We start from the raw sequence: 23,090 nt of genomic DNA, 5'->3' as shown, positions 1-23,090 counted from the left end.
TTACCATGATTAAACCTTAGTCTGGTTAATGCCACTAGAACATGTCTTCTTTCATCCTTATATAGCCGTTGCCATATTTTGTTGCTCACAGACGGATTAATATTTTTGTAGTAGTTACCTATTGTTGAGGATGTATTTTCCCATTCCTTTTGCCACAGCTGCATACAATTGTTTTTAGATGCATTTATATAATCAATTAACGTGGCCTCATTAATGACCTCACCATTATCAGCTGCCTGTTTCGCTATTCTATCCGCGATTTCGTTTCCTGCGATGCCGGAATGCGCTCTAACCCATATAATTTTTACATCACCTCCTTTACACAGAATTTGCTGGATGTACTTCAAAATTTCATAGTAAATTACCTCTTGCAAAGTTGTGGATTTTGTTAAATTTCTTAGTTTGCTTATGCAACTTTGATTGTCTGTGTAAATGATTGTTTTCGCAAACTGATAATTTATTATTACCTCTAGTGCCTTCTTAATTGCAATCAATTCAGCCCCATACGCTGACACAAAGTTTTGTAATTTGAATCCGAATTCAGCATTATTCGTACTGCAATACACAGCACATCCCGTATTCTGATTATTTTTTGAACCATACGTGTAGATAATTTTGTACTGTTCCAAATTCTGTGTATTTGCATTAAAAACATCAATCATTTTGTTTGAATTATCAAAAATTTCCATGTCATAATACAAATGTTTCTTGTAGCTAGCTAGACTATTTTTTGCCCTTACTAAATTTATGAAACTCTTCACTAATTTGGGGGTTTTAATTTTAACCCAGTACTTACTTAATCTTGTGTCTACTGCTAACTCACATACATTTTTGATGAAACGCGAATTTTCTACTGAAAGATTTTTTAATACAAATTTGTCGCACAAGAATTGTCTACGTAGCTCTAACGGCATTTCCCCACTTTCTACTAGTAATGCATTTGTTGGGGTAGATAACATAGCACCCATACATATTCTCAGGCACCTGTATTGTAATTTATCCAATTTCTTGCAACTCTTGCTATTATTCCATACTACACAACCGTAGTCAAATATAGGCCTGATTAATGTTTTGTAAAGTTTCAGTGCCGTTATGGGATGGGAACCCCACCACGTACCATTAAGCATTCGTAAGATGTTTATATTTTTTTCTACTCTTTTTTCTATATGCTCTATATGAGATTTAAAACTTAATTTTTGATCAAATATTATTCCGAGAAATTTATTAGTTTTTTCAACTTTAATTGTATGCTTATTGCTGCTAAATCTTGTCGGAAAATCCTTGTCGCTATGTCTGGTTATAATACCTATTGAGCTCTTTTCACTCGACAACTCTAGGCCTTTTGATACCAGCCATTTGTCAAAGTTTTCAATGTTTCGAGACATAGTGTCTATTGCATCTTGCAGGCTGGTCTTTTCAATATATATTAGAACATCGTCAGCATATTGAAGAATTTTTGTTCCTTGTTCCCAAATATGTTCAATGTCCCGCACATATAATGCATATAAAATCGGGCTTAATATGCCCCCTTGGGGAAGACCTTTATACATTATTCGTGGACCGGTCATTTGATTATTTATTTTGTAGTATACATCTCTTTCAAACACTGTGGATGTTATCGCTCTAACAAATTTATTCGGTAATCCAATTTTGTCTAAGGAATCATATAATATACCTGGGACTACATTATCGTAGGCGCCTTTGATGTCGCTGAAGAGACATACCATATAATTATTTCTATTCATTGATAACCATAAATCTGTTATGAAGATGGCCAAGTTGTCATTTACACCCATACCTCTCCTAAATCCGAACTGGCTTTCAGGAAGTAGATCATTTTTCTCTACCCACCATTCCAGCCTTCTTTTAATTAATCGATCCTTAACTTTAGCTACACATGAAGCCAAAGATATAGGTTTATATGATCCTATTTCATTCGGATTTTTTTGCGGTTTTTTAATAAATATCATTATATATTCGTTCCAATCTGGGATTAGCTCCGGCTCCAACCAGAATTTATTGATTATATTGATAAAATTAACTTTTCCAAAAAAGGGAAGTTTTTTTATCATTGAGTAGTGAATTTGATCTCTACCAGGTGCTGTATCACTATTATTCCTGAGAATCGTGTTGAGTTCCCATAGAGAAAACGGCTGTAATAAAATTTCACAGTTGCGCTGGGTTGGATGATGACTCCTGTTATCAATATCATATTTAGCTCCTGCTGGCGAATAGAATTCAATGATTTTCTCAGCGACTTTCGGTGGTATATTTTAGTGTGTGGTTGACTCCGCCGTATTTTTAAATCTTTTAATCATCCCAAATACTTCTTTGCTGGAAGTACTTGGATTTATGTTGGAGACATAAGAGACCCAACTGTCCTTTTTTTTCTTCTTAAAGATTTTTCCAACAGTCAAATTCAAGTTCTGGCATATAACAAAAATTTATGAACCTAGCATAATCAGATTTGTCATTAATCGATTCAAATCCTAACATATCCTGTTCCATAGACACTTCATATTTGCGCCAATCAGCTTTTTTGCAATTCCATCCTGATACCGATCTATATGGAACAACACAGTTCTTTAGTCTTAAAATTATTGCATAGTGGTCCGATCCAAGCGTGTCATCGGACACCTCCCAATCTATTCTATGAGCTAACTCCGGGGAGCAAACTGATATGTCAACTGCTGTTAAGTTATTTTTGAATCTCAAGGTTGGATTACCATTATTTAAAATAACTAAGTTATTGATATCGATAGCATCTATCAGGTTAGTACCATACTTGTCGTTGAAGTTGCAACCCCAAGACATGTGATGCGAATTAAAATCCCCGCATATTATAACTGGTTTGGGTAGATGAGTTAATAATTCATTCCACTGATGAATATTGATGTAATATTTAGGAATGACATAGATGGAAACTATATTTAAATTCGAATTATTTAATCGTACACTTATCCCACAAATTTGACATTTGTTTGGGTCAATGGTTCCTAGTTTGATTTGGATGGTATTATACGGCACGGAAGCCGCACCCCCTTTGCCATCATTTCTGTCTTGCCTTACCGTGCTATATCCCTTGAGTGTATGATGTTTATAATTGTGAAACCACGTTTCTGATATCGCTAGTACAGAAATATCCATTTCGGACACGGTATGTTCAATATAACTTTTGTTCGCAGTAAACGATCTCGCATTCCATTGTAAAATTGTGAAGTCCATAGTTATATACTAAATAAAAAATAAGTAACTATATATATAAATAAGTAAATAGATTCTTTTTTTTTTCTATCACAATTATATTATTTTATCACTAGCTCCCATACTTTTAATGCTTATCAATTTACGTAATAATTCAGTCAACAGTTTGTCAAAATGTGGTTCGCTCGGATTGTATATATTTCTTAACTGACTAATAAAAAGATTCAAAAACTCTTTTGGTTCTGAGTGCTCGCCTTTATTACCATAATGATCGTCTTTATCGGACTCCGATTCAGATATATTTTTCAATCTTTTCCTTTTATTAATTAAATTTTGATTCTGAGTCCCATTATGACTAGGTATTTGATCATATTTATACATGGTACTTCCTTCTTTTTTCTTCTTATTAATTGCAACTGGCATGTAAGATCTTCTGGGTTTCTTGAAAAGATTTTTGCTGTCATTTTCATAGTGAATATCCTCTTCTTCTAAATCTGATAGTGCTATAAATCTATTACATGGTCTGTTCAAAAAGTACCCGGAATTACTAATAATTAAATTTCGCGGGTCTGGAGTGTCTGATTGTCAAAATTTTTTTTTATTGTGTTGGTATACATGCCCCTAAAGTATGATGAAATTTTCAGCTATATTCACTGTTTACTTTGTCTGTGGTAGTCGCTAAGGTTCGACGTGTTTTTCTGAGCTCGGCGATTTTTACAATGGAAGAATTGAAAAAGTCAAAGAATTTGTATTAAATTTTGCGTAAAAAATGAAATAAAGTGTTGCAAAGTGCAAAAATTCACCAGATATGGCTCCGTGTGACTTTTTCCTATTCCCAAAGTTGAAGAGACCCATGAAAGGACGGCGGTTTTCCTCGATTGAAGAAAATCGCCGAGAGTGCTCAAGGACATATCAAAAAGTGAATATCAAGGGTGCTTCGAAAATTGGAAAAAACGCTGGCATAAGTGTATTATATCTGGGGGGGACTACTTTGAAGGGGACCACATTAATGTAGACGAATAAATAAATATTTTTTTGAAAAAACGAAAATTACGAAAACTTTTTGAACAGACCTCGTATTAATAGAAGGTAAATTCGAGTTTTTTTTTTTTGCTTTATTTATAGCTGGAAATTCTTTTACCTTACTTAATATGTTCATATTTGTTTTAGTTTTTCTAGCATATCTATCATTTTCTATAATCGATTTAGCTTCGTAAAATGAAAAATTTTGCAATGCCATTAATTCCTGAATTTTACTGTGTTTTTTGAAAACTGGGCAATCCTTACTATTCGCCATATGATTATACCTACAAAGACAGCATATAAAATCCGAATTATTTGTGCACGAATTAGAATTGTGTGGACCTGCACATTTTGGGCACCTTTCCTCCCCACGGCATTGGGCGCAAATATGGCCGAAACCCCAGAATTTTAGGCATTGCATAACCTTTTTTACATACGGTCTAACTGGACATTTGACTGAGTGTATCGCTACCTTATCTGGAATTCTAGATCCTCTGAAAGTAATTATAACACATTGCGATTTAAATCTACGTGTATTAGAATTTTTGGTGTAAAACATTTCGCATCGATTATTGTACTATCCGATACGATTTCACTTTTAATATCGTCCTCTGTGAGTTCGATATCTACATCAAAAATAATTCCTTTTCTGACTAATAAATAGTTTGGTATATATGCTATTAAGTTGTTTTTATTAAAAAATTCCCCATCGAGCAACCTATTTGCCACATTACCGTTACTTAAAACCATTTTTACTTTATTATTTCCGAGCACTAATATGTCTAACAGATCCGATTTCAGATTTGGAAAAGACTTATGAATCATTTTTCCAATCGCCATCGGATGTAACCGACCGATGTTTTTATTTCTTGATTCGATATAGATATAGTACGGCCCTGTGTCGCAACTTTCATATCGCAGTTGTATATCGACCTTTCTCTGATTGGTAGATTCGTTAACCGCTGTTGTGTCCATCGAATCCGTAGCATCGTCCACAAAATTTTCCCTTGTTATGACCTCATTATTGTTAGGACTGCAACTTGCGTTATTTTCAATTAATTTTGTTTCGTCATTATGTATTGTTATATCACTTTGTTCGTTGCATTTAGTATTTATTTCCCCACTCGTTTCCATCGTATTTAGCTTTTCCATAGTCACCTCTTTACTTCTTCTAGTTATTCTACGATCACCAACGCCGTCATTCTTGACACGTTTTTGCACGCCACTTTTAATTACACGCATATTAGATTCCATTTTTAAATTCTTTCCAGATTTAATTCTTGATATTCCACTGCTTACTTTTTTACCCTTAGATTTAACATTAATAACTTTTTTGTTTTCACAATCACCTTCACTAATCAATACATTATTTTCTTTTGACAATTCATAAAATTCTTCAATACTCTCATTATCAAAATAATAAGTTCTCATAGCTTCAGCTACTGTTACACCTATTTCGGCGCATGACGGTACACTGTTATCGGGCGGGCGACCCGATACCTGCCCGTCCTCGTACTCCATAAACAAACACTATTCCTCACTATTGTATTCGATGTTGCACCTTTCGTAGTCAACTACCGACTGAAAAAACTCATTTATCCCATATAAACGCATGTAAAATGAATGATCACTTATAATATAACAATGTTCTCTTTTTTTTCTTAAAAAAAAACGTTGATTTCATTTACATTATAAATTTTAATATTTGTGAAAAAGTTTGAGAATCTTTGGTTGTGACAATTTTATTTTAATTCATTTGTTTTTAATCTCTTTCTAACATATTTCATTTTTCTTTGTTGTAACTTTACTTGTTGTCTTTTTTGACAATTGTAACATTTTATTTCATTTTTGGTTTTGTTAATCTCAGTTCGCAAAAAAAATCATTATCAGTTGGCATGTCCTTTGTCGTTGATCAGTATGATCCGTCCTGTACCATTCGTATCAAAAAACTCTGTATGCATCGTCCTAAATTGTCGTTTTTAAATGTCCGTTGTGGTTTCATGTACTTGTCGTAGGATTTCTTTGATTTAGTTTGTTGATAAGGACGTTTGTTAGTAGTTGTAACTGTAACTACCTCTGTTTCTTCAACTTTTTTGCTTGCTCTGTTTGTTTGTAATTTTGAACGTTTCTTTGTAAAATCTTTGTCTGTTTTTCTGTTCCTTGGGTACGTTTCATGCTCTTGTGCAATTTGTGGGTCGTTTAAAATTTTGTCTTTCTGTTCTTTTTCGTTATTCGATGTTGTTAAAATTGGAACGTTTTTGTCGTGCGTTTCTTTGGTTTCATCTTTGTCTTTTAATTGCTCCATAGATAAACAAGTATAAATAATAGATCGCTATGTCTGGCGATTTGACGTTACCTCGATTGAAATACAAATTTTTAAAAATAGATGGCAGCACATGTACAATATTTAAATTAACCCCTGATATCACTTCTAAATTTGTACGTATCGTATATAGCCCAAAAAATCTGAATAATTTTTAATATTGGAAATAAGAACAAATCATACGAAATACAAAATATATTTTCAAATATATTACATATGTTTAAAGAACAATTAAAATTATGTTTATATTAACAATTATAATTACAGTTATGGAATGTTTGAAAATATAATAATTATTATACATAATTATAAGTATTATAATTCCATAATTATGAATAAATTATATCTCAAAAAGTAAAGATCTAAGTGGAGAAAACCACAGAAGTAGTTAACTAAACTAAGCAGAAATAACTGACCCATTAATTACTTAATGACTAATATTAATATATTAAAAACTTAAAAACTAAGAAGAAACTAAAAGCACAAGAGCACACGATGAAATGACAAATTTAGAAGGAATGACAAATAATACAAAAATTCAAAAGGTTAAAAAGAACAGATAATTTGTTAAAAAGTACAAATACTTTACAAACAAAAAAGTCAAAAAACATAAAATATACATATTGATATCAAAATTGAGAGAAATCCAAATTACTAGGATTAAAACTCATTTACGAGACATTGTTCTTTAATAATTCTGCATTTAATAGTTATTTTGCTATTTAGGGCCGGCCGTGGTCCCGTGGTAAGAACGTGGGCTAGCAAATCCTAGTCCCGGGTTCGAATCCAACCTCGGTCGGTTCGGTATCAAAGCAGCTTGATACCAAATTTTCACTTGAAATTATAGATTTCAAATATGATTTCAAGTGAAAATGGCCTTTCGTGGGCATAGCTGTAGTGGCAACATGCCACTTGGAAGTAAAAGTCATCACTATTACAACAATTGTAATAAAAAAATAAAAATTCAGCTCATAGAGATGGGACAGCTGTTTGGGTTGCCATCTATAATAATTGTAAGATAATTGATCACAACAGCTCATAGAACTCATAGTTCTGATCGCTGTAAAAATATATAAAAAAAAAAAAAAATTTTGCTATCTAATCAATTAATAGAAAAGTTGCATTTAACGAAACCTTTGAATAGTTTCTGTATGAGTATTTTATAACATTACATTTAACCATGTTTCATCATGAAAACATTATCATTGAATTTGCCATCAAAGATCAACAAAGTGTTTACAATGAACAGAATAATGTTTTATGCACATACAATTGTTTATGAATTGAAAGATAAAAGCAATATTTTTGATTCCTAAGGCCGGTAACAGATATATCTTGAATTTAAACATTATATTAGGATGTTGCTCAAGTTTTATTTGAAGTATATTATATTACTAATCTTCAATCAAAATACATTAAAATATTATGTATGGTATAGACTCGCTTTATAAGTGTTTACATTTACTAATGTAATAGATAATCTTAGTAAATATAACAATAACGTTCATGAACATTTAAACCAATACTAAATAACTGTTTTGCAACATCAACAATATGAGATTCAATCCAATCATATAACAATTCTGAAGATGATGATATTTCATCAAACATCAAAACACCAGTATCTGGTACTAATACTTTTTAAGAGAAATAGCTCAACCGAATGTTTTAAATAGACACTCATTACCACCGCTATACTATTGTATCTCTGAATGCAACTTTCTCAATATTTGAGGACATGGCAAAATAAATATTTGTCACCAAAAATAGTAGGCCTTTGGAGACTATTTGTACAGATTTAAAGCAAGAAATATGTCCTCGGCTGTGAATTTTCTTCCTTTTAAATTTGAACACTTCTTAGAACATTTAATACTCTGTTACAATTTGTTCCTTAAATTATTGCATTGTTTATAAATTATTCTTATCCTATCTCCTTGAATAAAGTTTTGAAAGCGTCATGCATTCCTTGGGTGTCAAAAGTACTCCTGCGCCTTGTTCGTGCATTTTGCAGCAATTTGCAGGTACCCCCAAGCCACCTATTCAATATAATAACATGTTGAAATATCTTGATTATATATAATACTTGCTGCAATTATTATAAAAAAAAAATACCTTTGCGGGAACTGGTATTGGAAAAGCTGAATATGTTAACCCGCACTTGACATTTTTTTGGGTACTATAAAACACTTTGTCATATTAAATTTCACTTTAAACACAATTAAATTATTAGAAACAATACGAGTTCACAAACTTAGGTTATGCTTAGGTTATTCGTACAGCGATCAAATACTTGACAGCCACTTGCACGAACCGCGAACAATTTGTAGTTGAAATGAGTACACATGAGCCATCTGTTTTTAAAAATTGACACTACTCAAAACCAAAACAGTGCAACGCGCATTTGTTCGAAGATAACTCCCCATGAATTGCTCTTTGTCGTTTCTTGGGTCTTGTTCTTTGATTGGTTCTGTGCAAAAAGTTTTGTTTACAATTTGTGACGCAAAATTTTTGTTTTTGAAATCTATTGTTTTTTCGTCGGTTTTATTCATTAAAAATGAACTGGGAATTTATGATAGTAGTTCACGTACTGTAATAGTATCGTTGTCTGATGTTGTTGGTTTTGGATCTTGGGTTTGGGAATTTGTGGTTTGTTGGTTTTCGTCACTGTTTGACATACTGTGGGTATGTGCGTTTGATGCATTTTTGTCTGTGTTCGTTGGAAGGGGTAATAAAAGTTTTTGACATGTTAAAATGATTTCGATTTGTATTAAAATTTCTTCTATTTGGGTTTTTACATTCAAAAATTAAATGACCTAGTTTTTTACAATAATTGCAAAATTTTTGGTTATTATTTGAATTAGCGTTATTCTTTTTATTTAAGAAACATTGTGGAGCAATATGACCACGTTTTTTACAAATGTAACATGTTATTTTATTATTCTGATTATTTCTGATATTTGATGAATTTTGACAAGCTTCTTCTTGCAAAGCGAAGTCAATAGAATCTTTGATATCAGAAAATCTACAACATTTTACTAAAGTTTTGAATGGTTCTCTTAAGCCATTTTCAAAAACTTTTATGCCTACTTGTTGGAATGTAATTTGTGTTGTTGTTGCATAGTCATGTCCTATTCTAATTGTATTTGAATAATAAATTTGTCGCAAAATTTCTTCTATTCTGTCTCCAAAACTTTTTACTGTTTCGTTATATTTTCGTTTTAAATTATTTAATTCAATCAATAAACTAGAAATGTGTCGTTTTACAACATATTCTTTAGCTAAATAACATTTTAAATCATCCCACGTTTCAAAATTAATAAATTGGATTTTTGCGAAAATTTGTGGGTCTAATTTCAATTTTATGACTGTAAGCAATTTTTCCGCTTCTGATGGATTCAAATCCACCGACAAAGCATCACAAGCTGTAATGAATGAAGGAAGATTTGAAGGTTCCCCATTGAAATTCGGGATTAAAGCAATAGCAGTTTGAATACTTAATTTATCTTCGCGCGACATATCGACTGGTTCATTCATTTTTGAAAAGATATGTAGAACTATTAAAACAGAAGCGCAAAAATTTACAAAAATATATTAAAAATTAGCTTACTGACAATGAGTTGTAATCCTTTTTTAATTGAATATCCTTCTGGTTCACTCGATTTCACTCAATGATTTGTATCACTTTTTCATAACACTTTTATTTTAGTTTTCACCTTTGATTTTTTACCTTTGATTTTTCACTTGTAAATATAACACTTGAACTTCTCGATTCTTGTTTCTTGATTTGTATTATCTTCTTTCTCTTTTCTTGCTTCTTGATTCTTGATTTGATTTTCTTGTTTCTTCTTGTTACGATTCTTAGAAATTCTTCTTTATAGATTCTTAATTATATCTCTTTATACTTTGATTAAATTCTCGATTTCTTGATTTTTGTAGTACTTGATTTCTTTCGATTCTTGTTTCTTGGAGTCTTCACTTTGTAGTTTCACTGATATTTCCACTTTCGGTAAAGCTTCTCACCGTTTTTTGAATCTAATTATTGCTATACTTCAGCGTATTTTTCCAAATATCCGTTTTCTAAGTATGCGATAATTCTATGTTCAAAACATGTTATGGTAAATACCTTAGCATTTTTTATAAAAAAAAATTCGCAGAATCCCACACTGCCACCAAATGATGTTGTGCACCCTTGAACTAACAACAATTATGTTGAGATCCCAACACTGCGTCACGCCAACGATGTCAACATTTATAATTAGGTTCTTCTGCTGCTAACGCTTTAATCACTGTGGAAATATTTAATTAAACATTTGAAGACGTTTATTAACTTTATTTACTTCATTATTCGGTTACACTTGATTACAACTTAATACACAATTAATATTTTGAAATAAGACTGATGTGAACTGTTTGGAAACTGGACTTAGAATGAACACTGATTCCGTAATCCTCAGGCTTTTTATAATCTCTGATGATGACGTAACCACCCGTCCAGAAAAAGTTTGAATGACTCAACTATTTATTTTAGACGCAATTTGTGGTTTTGTCCGTCGAAGAAACCGTTACAGGCTTGCATACAATGTTGCTTATCTCTGATACAATCTATGAGCTGTGAGTCAACAACGTATATTGCGTCTTTCATATTTGACTGTTATATAGAATTTATAATATTATTTATAATTATTGCAAAAGGGTGGATAGCCCTAACAATATATATATATATATATATATATATATATATATATATATGTATATATGTGTGTATATATGCATGTATGTGTATGTTGTGGGTATATATGTATTTGTAAATGTTATGTTTGTACTATGGGCATGCATTTGTATATATATATATATATATATATATATATATATATATATATCTTATATATAAAATTCTTCTGTAACAATGTAAGTTTCATTAGTCCTCCTAAACTATAATTCGGATTTTCATGAATCTTCCTGAAGTTTGTTCGGGAAATTTTCTAGAATGTTTTGATTCATAGAAATATAGTTAGATTGTAGAAATAAATGGAAAAAATTACAAAAAACCGCTTATCATTGTTTGCCCTTGAAAATATTTGAAGCTTAGTTTGACATTATAAACAATTGAAGACTGTCATTTGCCAAACATTTCTGTTCACTTATAGGCTAAGGCAATATTAAAATATAACAAATTCATAATTATGAATAAGGAAAATGTAATGTCTACATTATTAATGCCGAAAAGAAGCTGAGATGTGCCAAAAATTAAATTAATATTAGATGCAAATAATATAACATGCGTCTGACGCGCACGGCGAATCGTGTTCTCAAGGTGCGCGTGGATTACCTTTGCTTGCAATAATTTTGTTTGCGCACTTTGCGAAGAGATTCGCCGTACGAATTCGTGCAATTGAGACGAGCCATAAGTGATTGCGCTCAAAAATATTCAATTTGCAGTCGTTTTTTCAATTTGCCTCACTATACTAATTGTAAGTCACAATACAAAAAAAAATATTTAGACGTTTCATTGTGTCAAAAAATCATATGTTTGGCATTGGGTACGAAATATTTACTCAATGGAGCGCTTTCGGTCTGAACTTTTTTTACTGTTTTTCAATTCGTTTGGAATTTTGGAACTAGGTTCATCTTACTCTTCAGAAGTGAAAACAATTTAGACTCCTTTACCACTTCTTGGGTGGATGACATTTCTTTTCACTGGTGTAATTTTACTTTTTTCAAAATAACGTTGGGTATCGATAAAAGAACTAATTATAAGAGAAAAATGTTTAATAACGTTTTCAAAAAAGCATATACTTTTCAAGTTACTGGCTACTGAAAATTTGTTTCTTTTTTGCGTTTTTCATCATTTTTTGCTAATATCTTCAAAAATATACATTTTAACGTAAATCATGTAATGAACAAAATTATATCAATTAAAATCTTAATAAATTGCTATTTTATAGTGTTTTAGGAACATTATTAGGCTAGATATAAAAATGGGTCTTTATAGTGCTAAAAATAAGCTTTAAAATGAGTACTTCTGCGTGTAAAATGAGTAAACTATCATGCAAATAAAAGACGCATATAATGTTTTTTCATTTAAATAAAATAGTTTTTCAGTGCCATTTCCACCAAATTTAAAAATAATGGTATTCCATCTAGAATTAACTTGGTTTAAGAGATCTTGATGGATTCTAGAAAAGACCACAACTTTGGTACAAACGATTTTCAAAAAACTCATGATTTCATAAAAAAACATTAAAAAAATCCAATTTCTCATTATAATATCTCTGAAAGAATACGTATAAAGGTATATATATATTCATGAAAATTCGAGGTATTTTTCTGACTAATTATTGTTGTTTATTATTTTTCTTCGCCGTTTCACAATAAGAGAAGTTACGGTAAAATTTATGATAAAGAAAGTTGTAGCTCATTTAATCACCTTTAAAATAGTGTATTACAAGTTCTGATAAAATCAGAATTAAAAGATTAATAATCCAATTAATGCGGTGGATGGTGACGTAGTGCAAATTGTTTTCACTTCTGAACTTAAGATAAAGATTAGCCTATTTCCAAAATATCAAGTAAATTGGAGCACAGTAAAAAAATTCACAGAGCACAAATATTAAAAAATGTTCAATAAAATTGTATATTAAAAATTATACACTGCGATTTATAGAACAAAATTTCCAATAGCTCAATTTATTTTATTGCGTTTAAGGGTTATATAGTATTTTTAGTCATACCTGTAGATGTGAATGTATAAATGAATGATTTTTTGTTTATTCACGACTAAAACATTGATTTTCCAAATTTATCACACTAAAAATGATCGTCTGCCTTTGTGATTTATGTCACAGCATAACATACACGTGTTGAAAATTGAAATCTTTTAAAAAGTACAACAAATTCAGAAAGAATTACTATATAGCATTCGCGGCAAAGGTGCAATATCACCTTTTATTTTTCTACCCAAAATAATTGCTTCAATAATGTTGCCTATAACTTTTATAATTTTGTACCATATTTTAACTGGCTTTTAGTAATTTTAATATCTAAATTACATTTTTTTCACTAATAAATCAATATACATTATTGCTTAAGTTTATATTTGAAGTAAATTAATTTGTCAAATCCTGTTCACATGTGCTCTATTCAACTTACGATCAACAAAATTATGCTATATAGTATTATGCCGCATATATATTCTATAAATCGCAGTGTATAATTTTTAATATACAATTTTATTGAACATTTTTTAATATTTGTTAAATGAATAATTAAAGTGTTAACTGTGGGAATTGAGAAGAATCATTTTATTTGAAACAGTTCTACATTCAACATCACTCATATATTGGTGTAAATAGTAATTCAAAAAACAGTAATTATTATTTTTAACTAAGCAGTAAATATTAGTATAAAATATTGTAAAATTGTAGGCTTGGGTACAGAACAACGTCTGTCGGGTCAGCTAGTATATATATATATATATATATATATATATATATATATACAGTAGCGGTGCTAGGCATCGGCGGTGTCGGCCCAGGAGTTTCCAGGAGACCCTGGAAAAATTTTAATTATTAAAAATTTAGTTTTTCATTTTTATTTAGTTTTTTTCATACTGATATGCAAGTAAAGAAAATAATTAGTGGTTTACGGACACTATAATTTTACTCTCTTATCTCTATTGGACACTATTTAATATTGTCTCTCAACACTATAAATCATTAAATCTGAACAACTTCGCGCGAGAAGGCTAATTCTCTGATTGTTTATATTTGTTTGGTTGTTTCTTATGTGAAAATAATGTAAATCATTAAATTCCTTCTGGGAATTCTTATGAGTAGGTATCATAATGTCCAAATCCAAACAGTAATTAAATATTCAAGGAATAAAATTAACCAATGATTTATATGTAAGGAATAAAATTAACCAATAATTATAATCGTAGGGAAGAACTTCATAAGAAGATTTATAAAATTGGCTAATCGAATGATTTGGCATGAAAGAAACTTCTTCGGAATAATTATTTAATTTCAGTGTTTTTATAATATCTGAAGAACAAACTATTTTTGCCGAAGAGTTTGTTTATTTTAACTTGTGTAATTTTTAACTTCCCGTGGGATATGTTATAGTAATCGAAAAAATCGAGAATGAAAATTTTCCTACATCTTTTTGTTAGAAGGTTTCTAAACATTTTGGCACACCTTAAGAAAAATTGATGTATATGTGTGTATGTATGTATATATGCGCGGAAACAAATTTTCGTCGACGATTTTGTGAACACGGATCAATCAATTTGAAAAGTTCAGAAAACAATTGATTTGTATTGATGGCGTGGTGATTAGTTTTTGGCAAAGGCAGGGCAAATATACGGAGCAAAAAGTGCCAAATTGTATTTCAGTCTTTAAAAAAATGGAGCGTCCGATTTGAATGATTCAAATAACATTTTATTTGTATTAACAAAATAAAGAAATGGTTAAATTTTTAGGATTGCAGATTCAATCGCCTTCCGGTTTGCAGATTCAATAGGCGGTTTTGCAGATTTAATAAAAAATAGTAAAAGCAAAGCCATTTGGCGGACAAAAATGATCATTAGACATATGCACATCAAATTATCGGTTATTTTATAAAAAATGTTATTAATAAGTACAAATTTCGTTTACATTACTATGCGTTCGGAACCAATGTACGATATTTTGTCTCTAAGCAGCTAACGCAGCGTGATTGCTTCGAAAAAAAGTTCGAAAATTTCAATTTCAAAGTATAAAAATATTTCAAATAAAAAAAACATTTTTCAAAAAACTTCTAAATTTTTCCTAAGGCACGATGCCAGACATCACTAGTCAACTTTATTTGGAAATAAAGGGGGGCCTCGCAAACGAATTTCGCCGACGCCTACAAATGGTCTAGCGCCGCCACTGTATATATATATATATATATATATATATATATATATATATATTTAATTATAATAATTTAAAACAAATTTTTTGAACGAACCGTCTCATATCATAGAATATTTTTTCTCCTAACAACATGCATCTATTTTTCAACTGGGCTCTAATCCTTTCTTTCCTATTTGATATTGCGTGACTAACCACTTGAAATTGAATAGAGAATTCGGACTCCGACGATCGTTGGTGGCATACAGAAGACAGTATATTGAATGACTTGTAACGGATAACATATAATGCTAATTTAGGTTTCCATATTTTAAATTTTAAATTATAACACACTGATGATGAGACAAACCTAGTCTCGAAACGTTTGTGAAAATTATTATTTAATAAATTAGTGCAAAAAAGTGTTGTTTGTTCATATTTCCAAATATATATATATATATATATATATATATATATGACATGTACAGCCATAAGTTAATTAAAATTAAACCCATAATTTTTTTAGTAACTGATCAAGATAATGGACACTGTTCCGAAGAAGCGGTATCTGAAATAAATTCTAACCCTGGATCTTTTTACAACATATTCTTTAGCTAAATAACATTTTAAATCATCCCACGTTTCAAAATTAATAAATTGGATTTTTGCGAAAATTTGTGGGTCTAATTTCAATTTTATGACTGTAAGCAATTTTTCCGCTTCTGATGGATTCAAATCCACCGACAAAGCATCACAAGCTGTAATGAATGAAGGAAGATTTGAAGGTTCCCCATTGAAATTCGGGATTAAAGCAATAGCAGTTTGAATACTTAATTTATCTTCGCGCGACATATCGACTGGTTCATTCATTTTTGAAAAGATATGTAGAACTATTAAAACAGAAGCGCAAAAATTTACAAAAATATATTAAAAATTAGCTTACTGACAATGAGTTGTAATCCTTTTTTAATTGAATATCCTTCTGGTTCACTCGATTTCACTCAATGATTTGTATCACTTTTTCATAACACTTTTATTTTAGTTTTCACCTTTGATTTTTCACCTTTGATTTTTCACTTGTAAATATAACACTTGAACTTCTCGATTCTTGTTTCTTGATTTGTATTATCTTCTTTCTCTTTTCTTGCTTCTTGATTCTTGATTTGATTTTCTTGTTTCTTCTTGTTACGATTCTTAGAAATTCTTCTTTATAGATTCTTAATTATATCTCTTTATACTTTGATTAAATTCTCGATTTCTTGATTTTTGTAGTACTTGATTTCTTTCGATTCTTGTTTCTTGGAGTCTTCACTTTGTAGTTTCACTGATATTTCCACTTTCGGTAAAGCTTCTCACCGTTTTTTGAATCTAATTATTGCTATACTTCAGCGTATTTTTCCAAATATCCGTTTTCTAAGTATGCGATAATTCTATGTTCAAAACATGTTATGGTAAATACCTTAGCATTTTTTATAAAAAAAAATTCGCAGAATCCCACACTGCCACCAAATGATGTTGTGCACCCTTGAACTAACAACAATTATGTTGAGATCCCAACACTGCGTCACGCCAACGATGTCAACATTTATAATTAGGTTCTTCTGCTGCTAACGCTTTAATCACTGTGGAAATATTTAATTAAACATTTGAAGACGTTTATTAACTTTATTTACTTCATTATTCGGTTACACTTGATTACAACTTAATACACAATTAATATTTTGAAATAAGACTGATGTGAACTGTTTGGAAACTGGACTTAGAATGAACACTGATTCCGTAATCCTCAGGCTTTTTATAATCTCTGATGATGACGTAACCACCCGTCCAGAAAAAGTTTGAATGACTCAACTATTTATTTTAGACGCAATTTGTGGTTTTGTCCGTCGAAGAAACCGTTACAGGCTTGCATACAATGTTGCTTATCTCTGATACAATCTATGAGCTGTGAGTCAACAACGTATATTGCGTCTTTCATATTTGACTGTTATATAGAATTTATAATATTATTTATAATTATTGCAAAAGGGTGGATAGCCCTAACAATATATATATATATATATATATATATATTGCCATTGCCGCCACTGTATATATATATATATATATATATATATTTAATTATAATAATTTAAAACAAATTTTTTGGACGAACCGTCTCATATCATAGAATATTTTTTCTCCTAACAACATGCATCTATTTTTCAACTGGGCTCTAATCCTTTCTTTCCTATTTGATATTGCGTGACTAACCACTTGAAATTGAATAGAGAATTCGGACTCCGACGATCGTTGGTGGCATACAGAAGACAGTATATTGAATGACTTGTAACGGATAACATATAATGCTAATTTAGGTTTCCATATTTTAAATTTTAAATTATAACACACTGATGATGAGACAAACCTAGTCTCGAAACGTTTGTGAAAATTATTATTTAATAAATTAGTGCAAAAAAGTGTTGTTTGTTCATATTTCCAAATATATATATATATATATATATATATATATATATATATATATATATATGACATGTACAGCCATAAGTTAATTAAAATTAAACCCATAATTTTTTTAGTAACTGATCAAGATAATGGACACTGTTCCGAAGAAGCGGTATCTGAAATAAATTCTAACCCTGGATCTGTTATAGGACAAGATGATGACCAGGCACAATCGCAAATAACACAACAACTGCACCGGTATCGTACTTCCTACACAAACGAACAGATAGAAATTTTACAAAATGGTACATTTCAACTAATCTAGATATATCATGCCTAATTTTTCAACTAATCTAGATATATTATGCTTAATTTTTTATCAATTTGTATTTATTTTTTAATACGTATGCAAAATTTTATATTGTTTAAATTTATTATTGCAATTTAGAGTTTGAGAGGAATCACTACCCGGACCTCCTCGCAAGAGAACGATTGGCGGATAAAATTATTTTACCGGAAGCGCGAATTCAGGTAATTTTTAAAATTTATTTACAAAACTCATTTCAATTGTCGTAAATAAAATAAGACAAAGAGTGTTATAAATTATTCAGTATTCAATATATTATTTTTAGGTATGGTTTTCCAACCGTCGAGCGAAATGGCGTCGCGAAGAGAAACGTCGCAACCAGCCTGGAGCTGGAACAGCGGGTAAGGCGATTTAAGCGCAGTCGGCAACGGCAAAAGCGTCGCAAATCAACCTGCTGTACGACGCCATTGCCTGTGAGTTCTCCGCCACGCCTCAATTTCCACGTTTCCAACACCATGTAACCTTCGATTGCGCTTACTGATACCTACAGGTACCATATTACGAGGTGTGTTCAAAAAGTACCCGGAATTACTAATAATTAAATTTCGCGGGTCTGGAGTGTCTGATTGTCAAATTTTTTTTTTATTGTGTTGGTATACATGCCCCTAAAGTATGATGAAATTTTCAGCTATATTCACTGTTTACTTTGTCTGTGGTAGTCGCTAAGGTTCGACGTGTTTTTCTGAGCTCGGCGATTTTTACAATGGAAGAATTGAAAAGTCAAAGAATTTGTATTAAATTTTGCGTAAAAAATGAAATAAAGTGTTGCAAAGTGCAAAAATTCACCAGATATGGCTCCGTGTGACTTTTTCCTATTCCCAAAGTTGAAGAGACCCATGAAAGGACGGCGGTTTTCCTCGATTGAAGAAAATCGCTGAGAGTGCTCAAGGACATATCAAAAAGTGAATATCAAGGGTGCTTCGAAAATTGGAAAAAACGCTGGCATAAGTGTATTATATCTGGGGGGGACTACTTTGAAGGGGACCACATTAATGTAGACGAATAAATAAATATTTTTTTGAAAAAACGAAAATTCCGGGTACTTTTTGAACAGACCTCGTATATTCTGTAGAAGAAATTTTAATAGAGTGCGGAGGGGGCACTTAGGTTCAATTTGACTCTCAGTAATCATACTGTCTAAAACAAACTAACTACATTACAACAATTAACACGTATCAAATAAATATTCATCGAACTATGATCAGTAAAATTTCCAATGAATTTCTAATTATAGTAATAATATAATTATAGTAATATGAATATGTATTTAGCTATTTTCTTAAAACTTGTCACCAGTCCTTTTTTACAGTATAAGCTGAGTAAAAAGGGGCAGCCACCAGTCAAACAAATACAAAGTCTTATTCTACATTTTAAAAGGGTTTTACAAAATAATACCTAAATTATTCAATCAATGTATTATATAATTTTGATGTGGTATTTTATGAAAAATATTAGTCAAAAGAAATGGAATATCTATTAATTTAATTTATCTTTTGTAAAATTGTTTTTTTTAATTTAACTTCTTCTTAATTCTCTATTTTCTTATATAACCTAGATCTGGTATTTTATGAAAACTAGCCGACCCGACAAACTTCGTCCTGTCAAAAAAATTTGTAATGTGGCGGTGTTTTGTTCTTACCTTTTTTCTATTTTTTGCAAAAAATTATCCTGAACAGAACCGTCACCCTGGTAATAATTCGATGTGAATTAAAAATTATTAAATAAAACACTATAAGCATTTAAAAGAAAGTAATTTTAATCATGTAAATCATAATTCAAAAATCAGTTCAATTTTTATTGTAGTGCTTTGTGATAAACGATGTTTTTTATTTGATTACTTAGTTCCTCATTCCATGATTTTGTTTGATTAGCGAAATCAAGCGAAGTCAATTTTGTAACTTAAATAATTTTTATAAGAAGAAAGTAAGAAAATTTGAAAAATAAAATTTTGATCTGAAATTATGTTATAAAAAATTAAATATGCATTGTCACTTGTTTGCGAGTTTGAATTCATGGCATACGCATATTTAGTTGAATCTGAACCCGAATAACAAACGAAACCCATAATCGTTGGTTTTAAAAATCAATTTTTTTTTTTTCAGAACAATTTTTGTCTAATTCAGCCACGTGTTTTTAAATATTCATTTTATATCTTCATACCATGAAGTAATGAAGTGCTGTTTTATTTAGTATTAGGATATAAAACTCGAATTGTTTTTGGTTAGCTACTTTGCTTATTTATACATTCAGATAGTATATAGCAGAGGTGGGGAACCTTTTTGCCGTTAGAGGCCACACTTAAACTAGACAGCAATAAAAGAGGCCGCATAAGCTGATTGACCTAAAAAAGTGATTTTTGTGAAATAATTATAGTATGTTTATAGTTTTAACAATTTATTGCATTATATAGAAGAAAGTAAATAAAATACTTCAAAAATTTAAATATTTTATAAATTAAATTTTAAATAAATTATAAATATTTTAGTTCGTTTTAATTTCATTTAAACATTCATTTTTTATATGAAAATGATATTAAAGTCTTTTGATTTGAATTTGATTTCCGTATTATTATTGTTACATAATTATTTGAATTAAGAAATTATATATTTTTGTTATACCAATGAATTGACTGATAGATTTTTATTTTGAAAACTAAGGTGTTAACGGTTAATTTAGGGAATTTCGGGCTTTGTAAAAGCCAGATTAAATTTATTTGTGAACTTTCGGTATGGACATTTCTGTTGTTACTATTAAGAACAATGGTTGTTATAAAAAAAATAGGATTAATGCATTAAACGCAACGTTACCTCTTTCCAAAAGAAATGTACCTAGACACTATTGAAAGACAATTATAAATATAATTTGAAAAATATTATTAATAAATGATGTACCTAATCCATTTAGAGAATGATATTGTTTACCCATGAAAATAAGCGTTTTATTTGTATTAATGTATAAACTCATAATTGTTTTAATGCATAAACTCACAATAATAAACGTGAAAGAAATATTTTAATTAAAATATGTATTTATTATGCACAAAATGTATTGTTAACTTCCCGTAGGACAAGTTATAGTAATCGCAAAAAAATCGAAAATGAAAATTTTTATATATCTTTACGTTTCAGAGATTTGTGAACATTTTGGCATACCTTAGAAAAAATGGATGTATGTGTGTGTGTATGTGTGTGTGTATGTATGTGTGTATGTATGTGCGGATACAAATTTTTGTCGACGATTTCGGGAACACGGATCAACCGATTTGAATAATTCAAAAAACATTCGATTCGTATTGATAAGGAGACGTGCTGATTAGTTTTTGGCGAAGGCAGGTCAAGCCGTTCCGAAGATATGGGGCAAAAAGTACCGAAAACGGTTACTCAGTTTTTAAGAGAACGGAGCGTCCGATTTGAATAATTTTTTAAAACATTTCACTTGTATTGACAAGATGAAGAATCGATAAAATTTTCATGAAGGTACGTCTAGCGGTTTCGGAGATATGGATTAAAAAGTAAAAAAATGAGCCATTTGGCGGTCAAAAATGATCATTAGACAAATGCACATCAAATTATCAGATATTTTATAGAGATTTTAACAATAAGTATACATTTTGTTAACATTCCTATGGGTTCCGTATCAATGCTTATGCGTTAGACAGCGACGCGGCGCTTACGCGCTTTATATTTTGTCCCTAAGCAGTTAAAGCAGTACGATTGCTTTGAAAAAAAAGTTCAGATCTTCCACAGAATGTCAAAATAAAGAAAAAAAATTTTTTTTTCAAAAAAAAAATTTTAAAAAAAATTTTTTTTTTCAAAAAAAAAATTTTAAAAAAAATTTATTTTTTTTTTTTAATTTTTTTCAAAAAAAAGTAATTTTTTGTCCAATTTATAGTTTCTCAAAAATTTTATTTTTTTAAAGTAAATTTTTTTCAAAAATGTTAATCGTTTTTGAAAAAATAATAATTTTTGGTACGGGAAGTTCCAGCAATTTGCCTTAAGGCACGATGCCTTAATTGCCTTAAGACAGAATTCCACTTACAGCTAGTTACTTTATATTTTGCATTTGAGTTGTTCTTATTTCAAATACCTTACTCTATATTTATATTTCAAGATTTAAATATAAATAAATTCTATATATTATGTGCATATAGATACGGACACATATTTTGCCTACAGCGATTTTTAAAAATATATTTTTGTATTTTATGAAAAAAGGTATAGTTTTGTGTCATTTTATAACTATGGTCTCATAAAATTGCCAATATATCTAGGTAAAATCTGGTTGCTCCGATCTCCGCCAAAGCTGCGGATTTGCTTTTGGTTGCAAGAAGTATAAATTTTTATCATTTTACTACAGATACGCATAAAAATCTTCAACCCGGGTGCTAACAATTCTTTTGCACTGTTAATTTTTTTATCATAATTTTTGAATCGTATAATAGGCGATGTCTTGCAAAATCGAAAATATTGCTTATATTGAATAATATTAATATAATATATTACATCTTTATTTCGTATCTGCCTAAGAGTCTGTGTTTCAGGCTAGTAATCTGATGTCATGTTACAATATGACTGTTTTTGGTGGGATTTTTGTAAAATAGTTGTTTGAAAGTAACTCTACTAATTTGTACTAGAAGGCAAGGGGGGGCCGCACAGGAACCCCTAGGAGGTCGCATGCGGCCTCGAGGCCGCAGGTTCCCCACCTATGGTATATAGAATTAGTTTTAATTAGTTTTAATACAATTGAACACTATAATTTGTAAAAAAGTTATAATATACAGATTTTATGAATTTTAATAGTAATATAGTATTACGAATTTAAAATTTATTGTCTTGAAATTATATTAATCGTAAGA

At 30.3% G+C, this 23,090-nt stretch overlaps 2 protein-coding genes across 2 annotated transcripts in view; both read left to right on the top strand.

The window, feature by feature from the left end:
• LOC113375961 (fibroin heavy chain-like) overlaps positions 1–16,041 on the top strand; it is a 125,640-nt gene extending 109,599 nt beyond the window's left edge. The window contains exon 8 of the mRNA XM_026615898.1: positions 15,950–16,041. Within this exon, the coding sequence (XP_026471683.1) occupies positions 15,950–16,041 (92 nt within the window). The remainder of the gene's footprint in view (positions 1–15,949) is intronic.
• Positions 16,042–16,120: 79 nt separating this feature from the next.
• Positions 16,121–18,590, top strand: LOC113375960 (paired box protein Pax-6-like). The gene is made up of 4 exons (XM_026615897.1): positions 16,121–16,208; positions 18,003–18,173; positions 18,317–18,399; positions 18,501–18,590. Exons 1-4 carry the CDS (start codon positions 16,121–16,123, stop codon positions 18,588–18,590), a joined length of 432 nt encoding a protein of 143 aa, XP_026471682.1.
• Positions 18,591–23,090: the final 4,500 nt, after the last annotated feature.

Source organism: Ctenocephalides felis, unplaced genomic scaffold, assembly GCF_003426905.1.
Source record: "Ctenocephalides felis isolate EL2017-DRISC unplaced genomic scaffold, ASM342690v1 CF-g0.4_SCAFFOLD_01886, whole genome shotgun sequence".
NCBI lineage: Eukaryota > Metazoa > Arthropoda > Insecta > Siphonaptera > Pulicidae > Ctenocephalides > Ctenocephalides felis.
The sequence above is the reverse complement of the archived record's forward strand: the minus strand, read 5'-3'. Positions and strand labels throughout refer to the sequence as shown.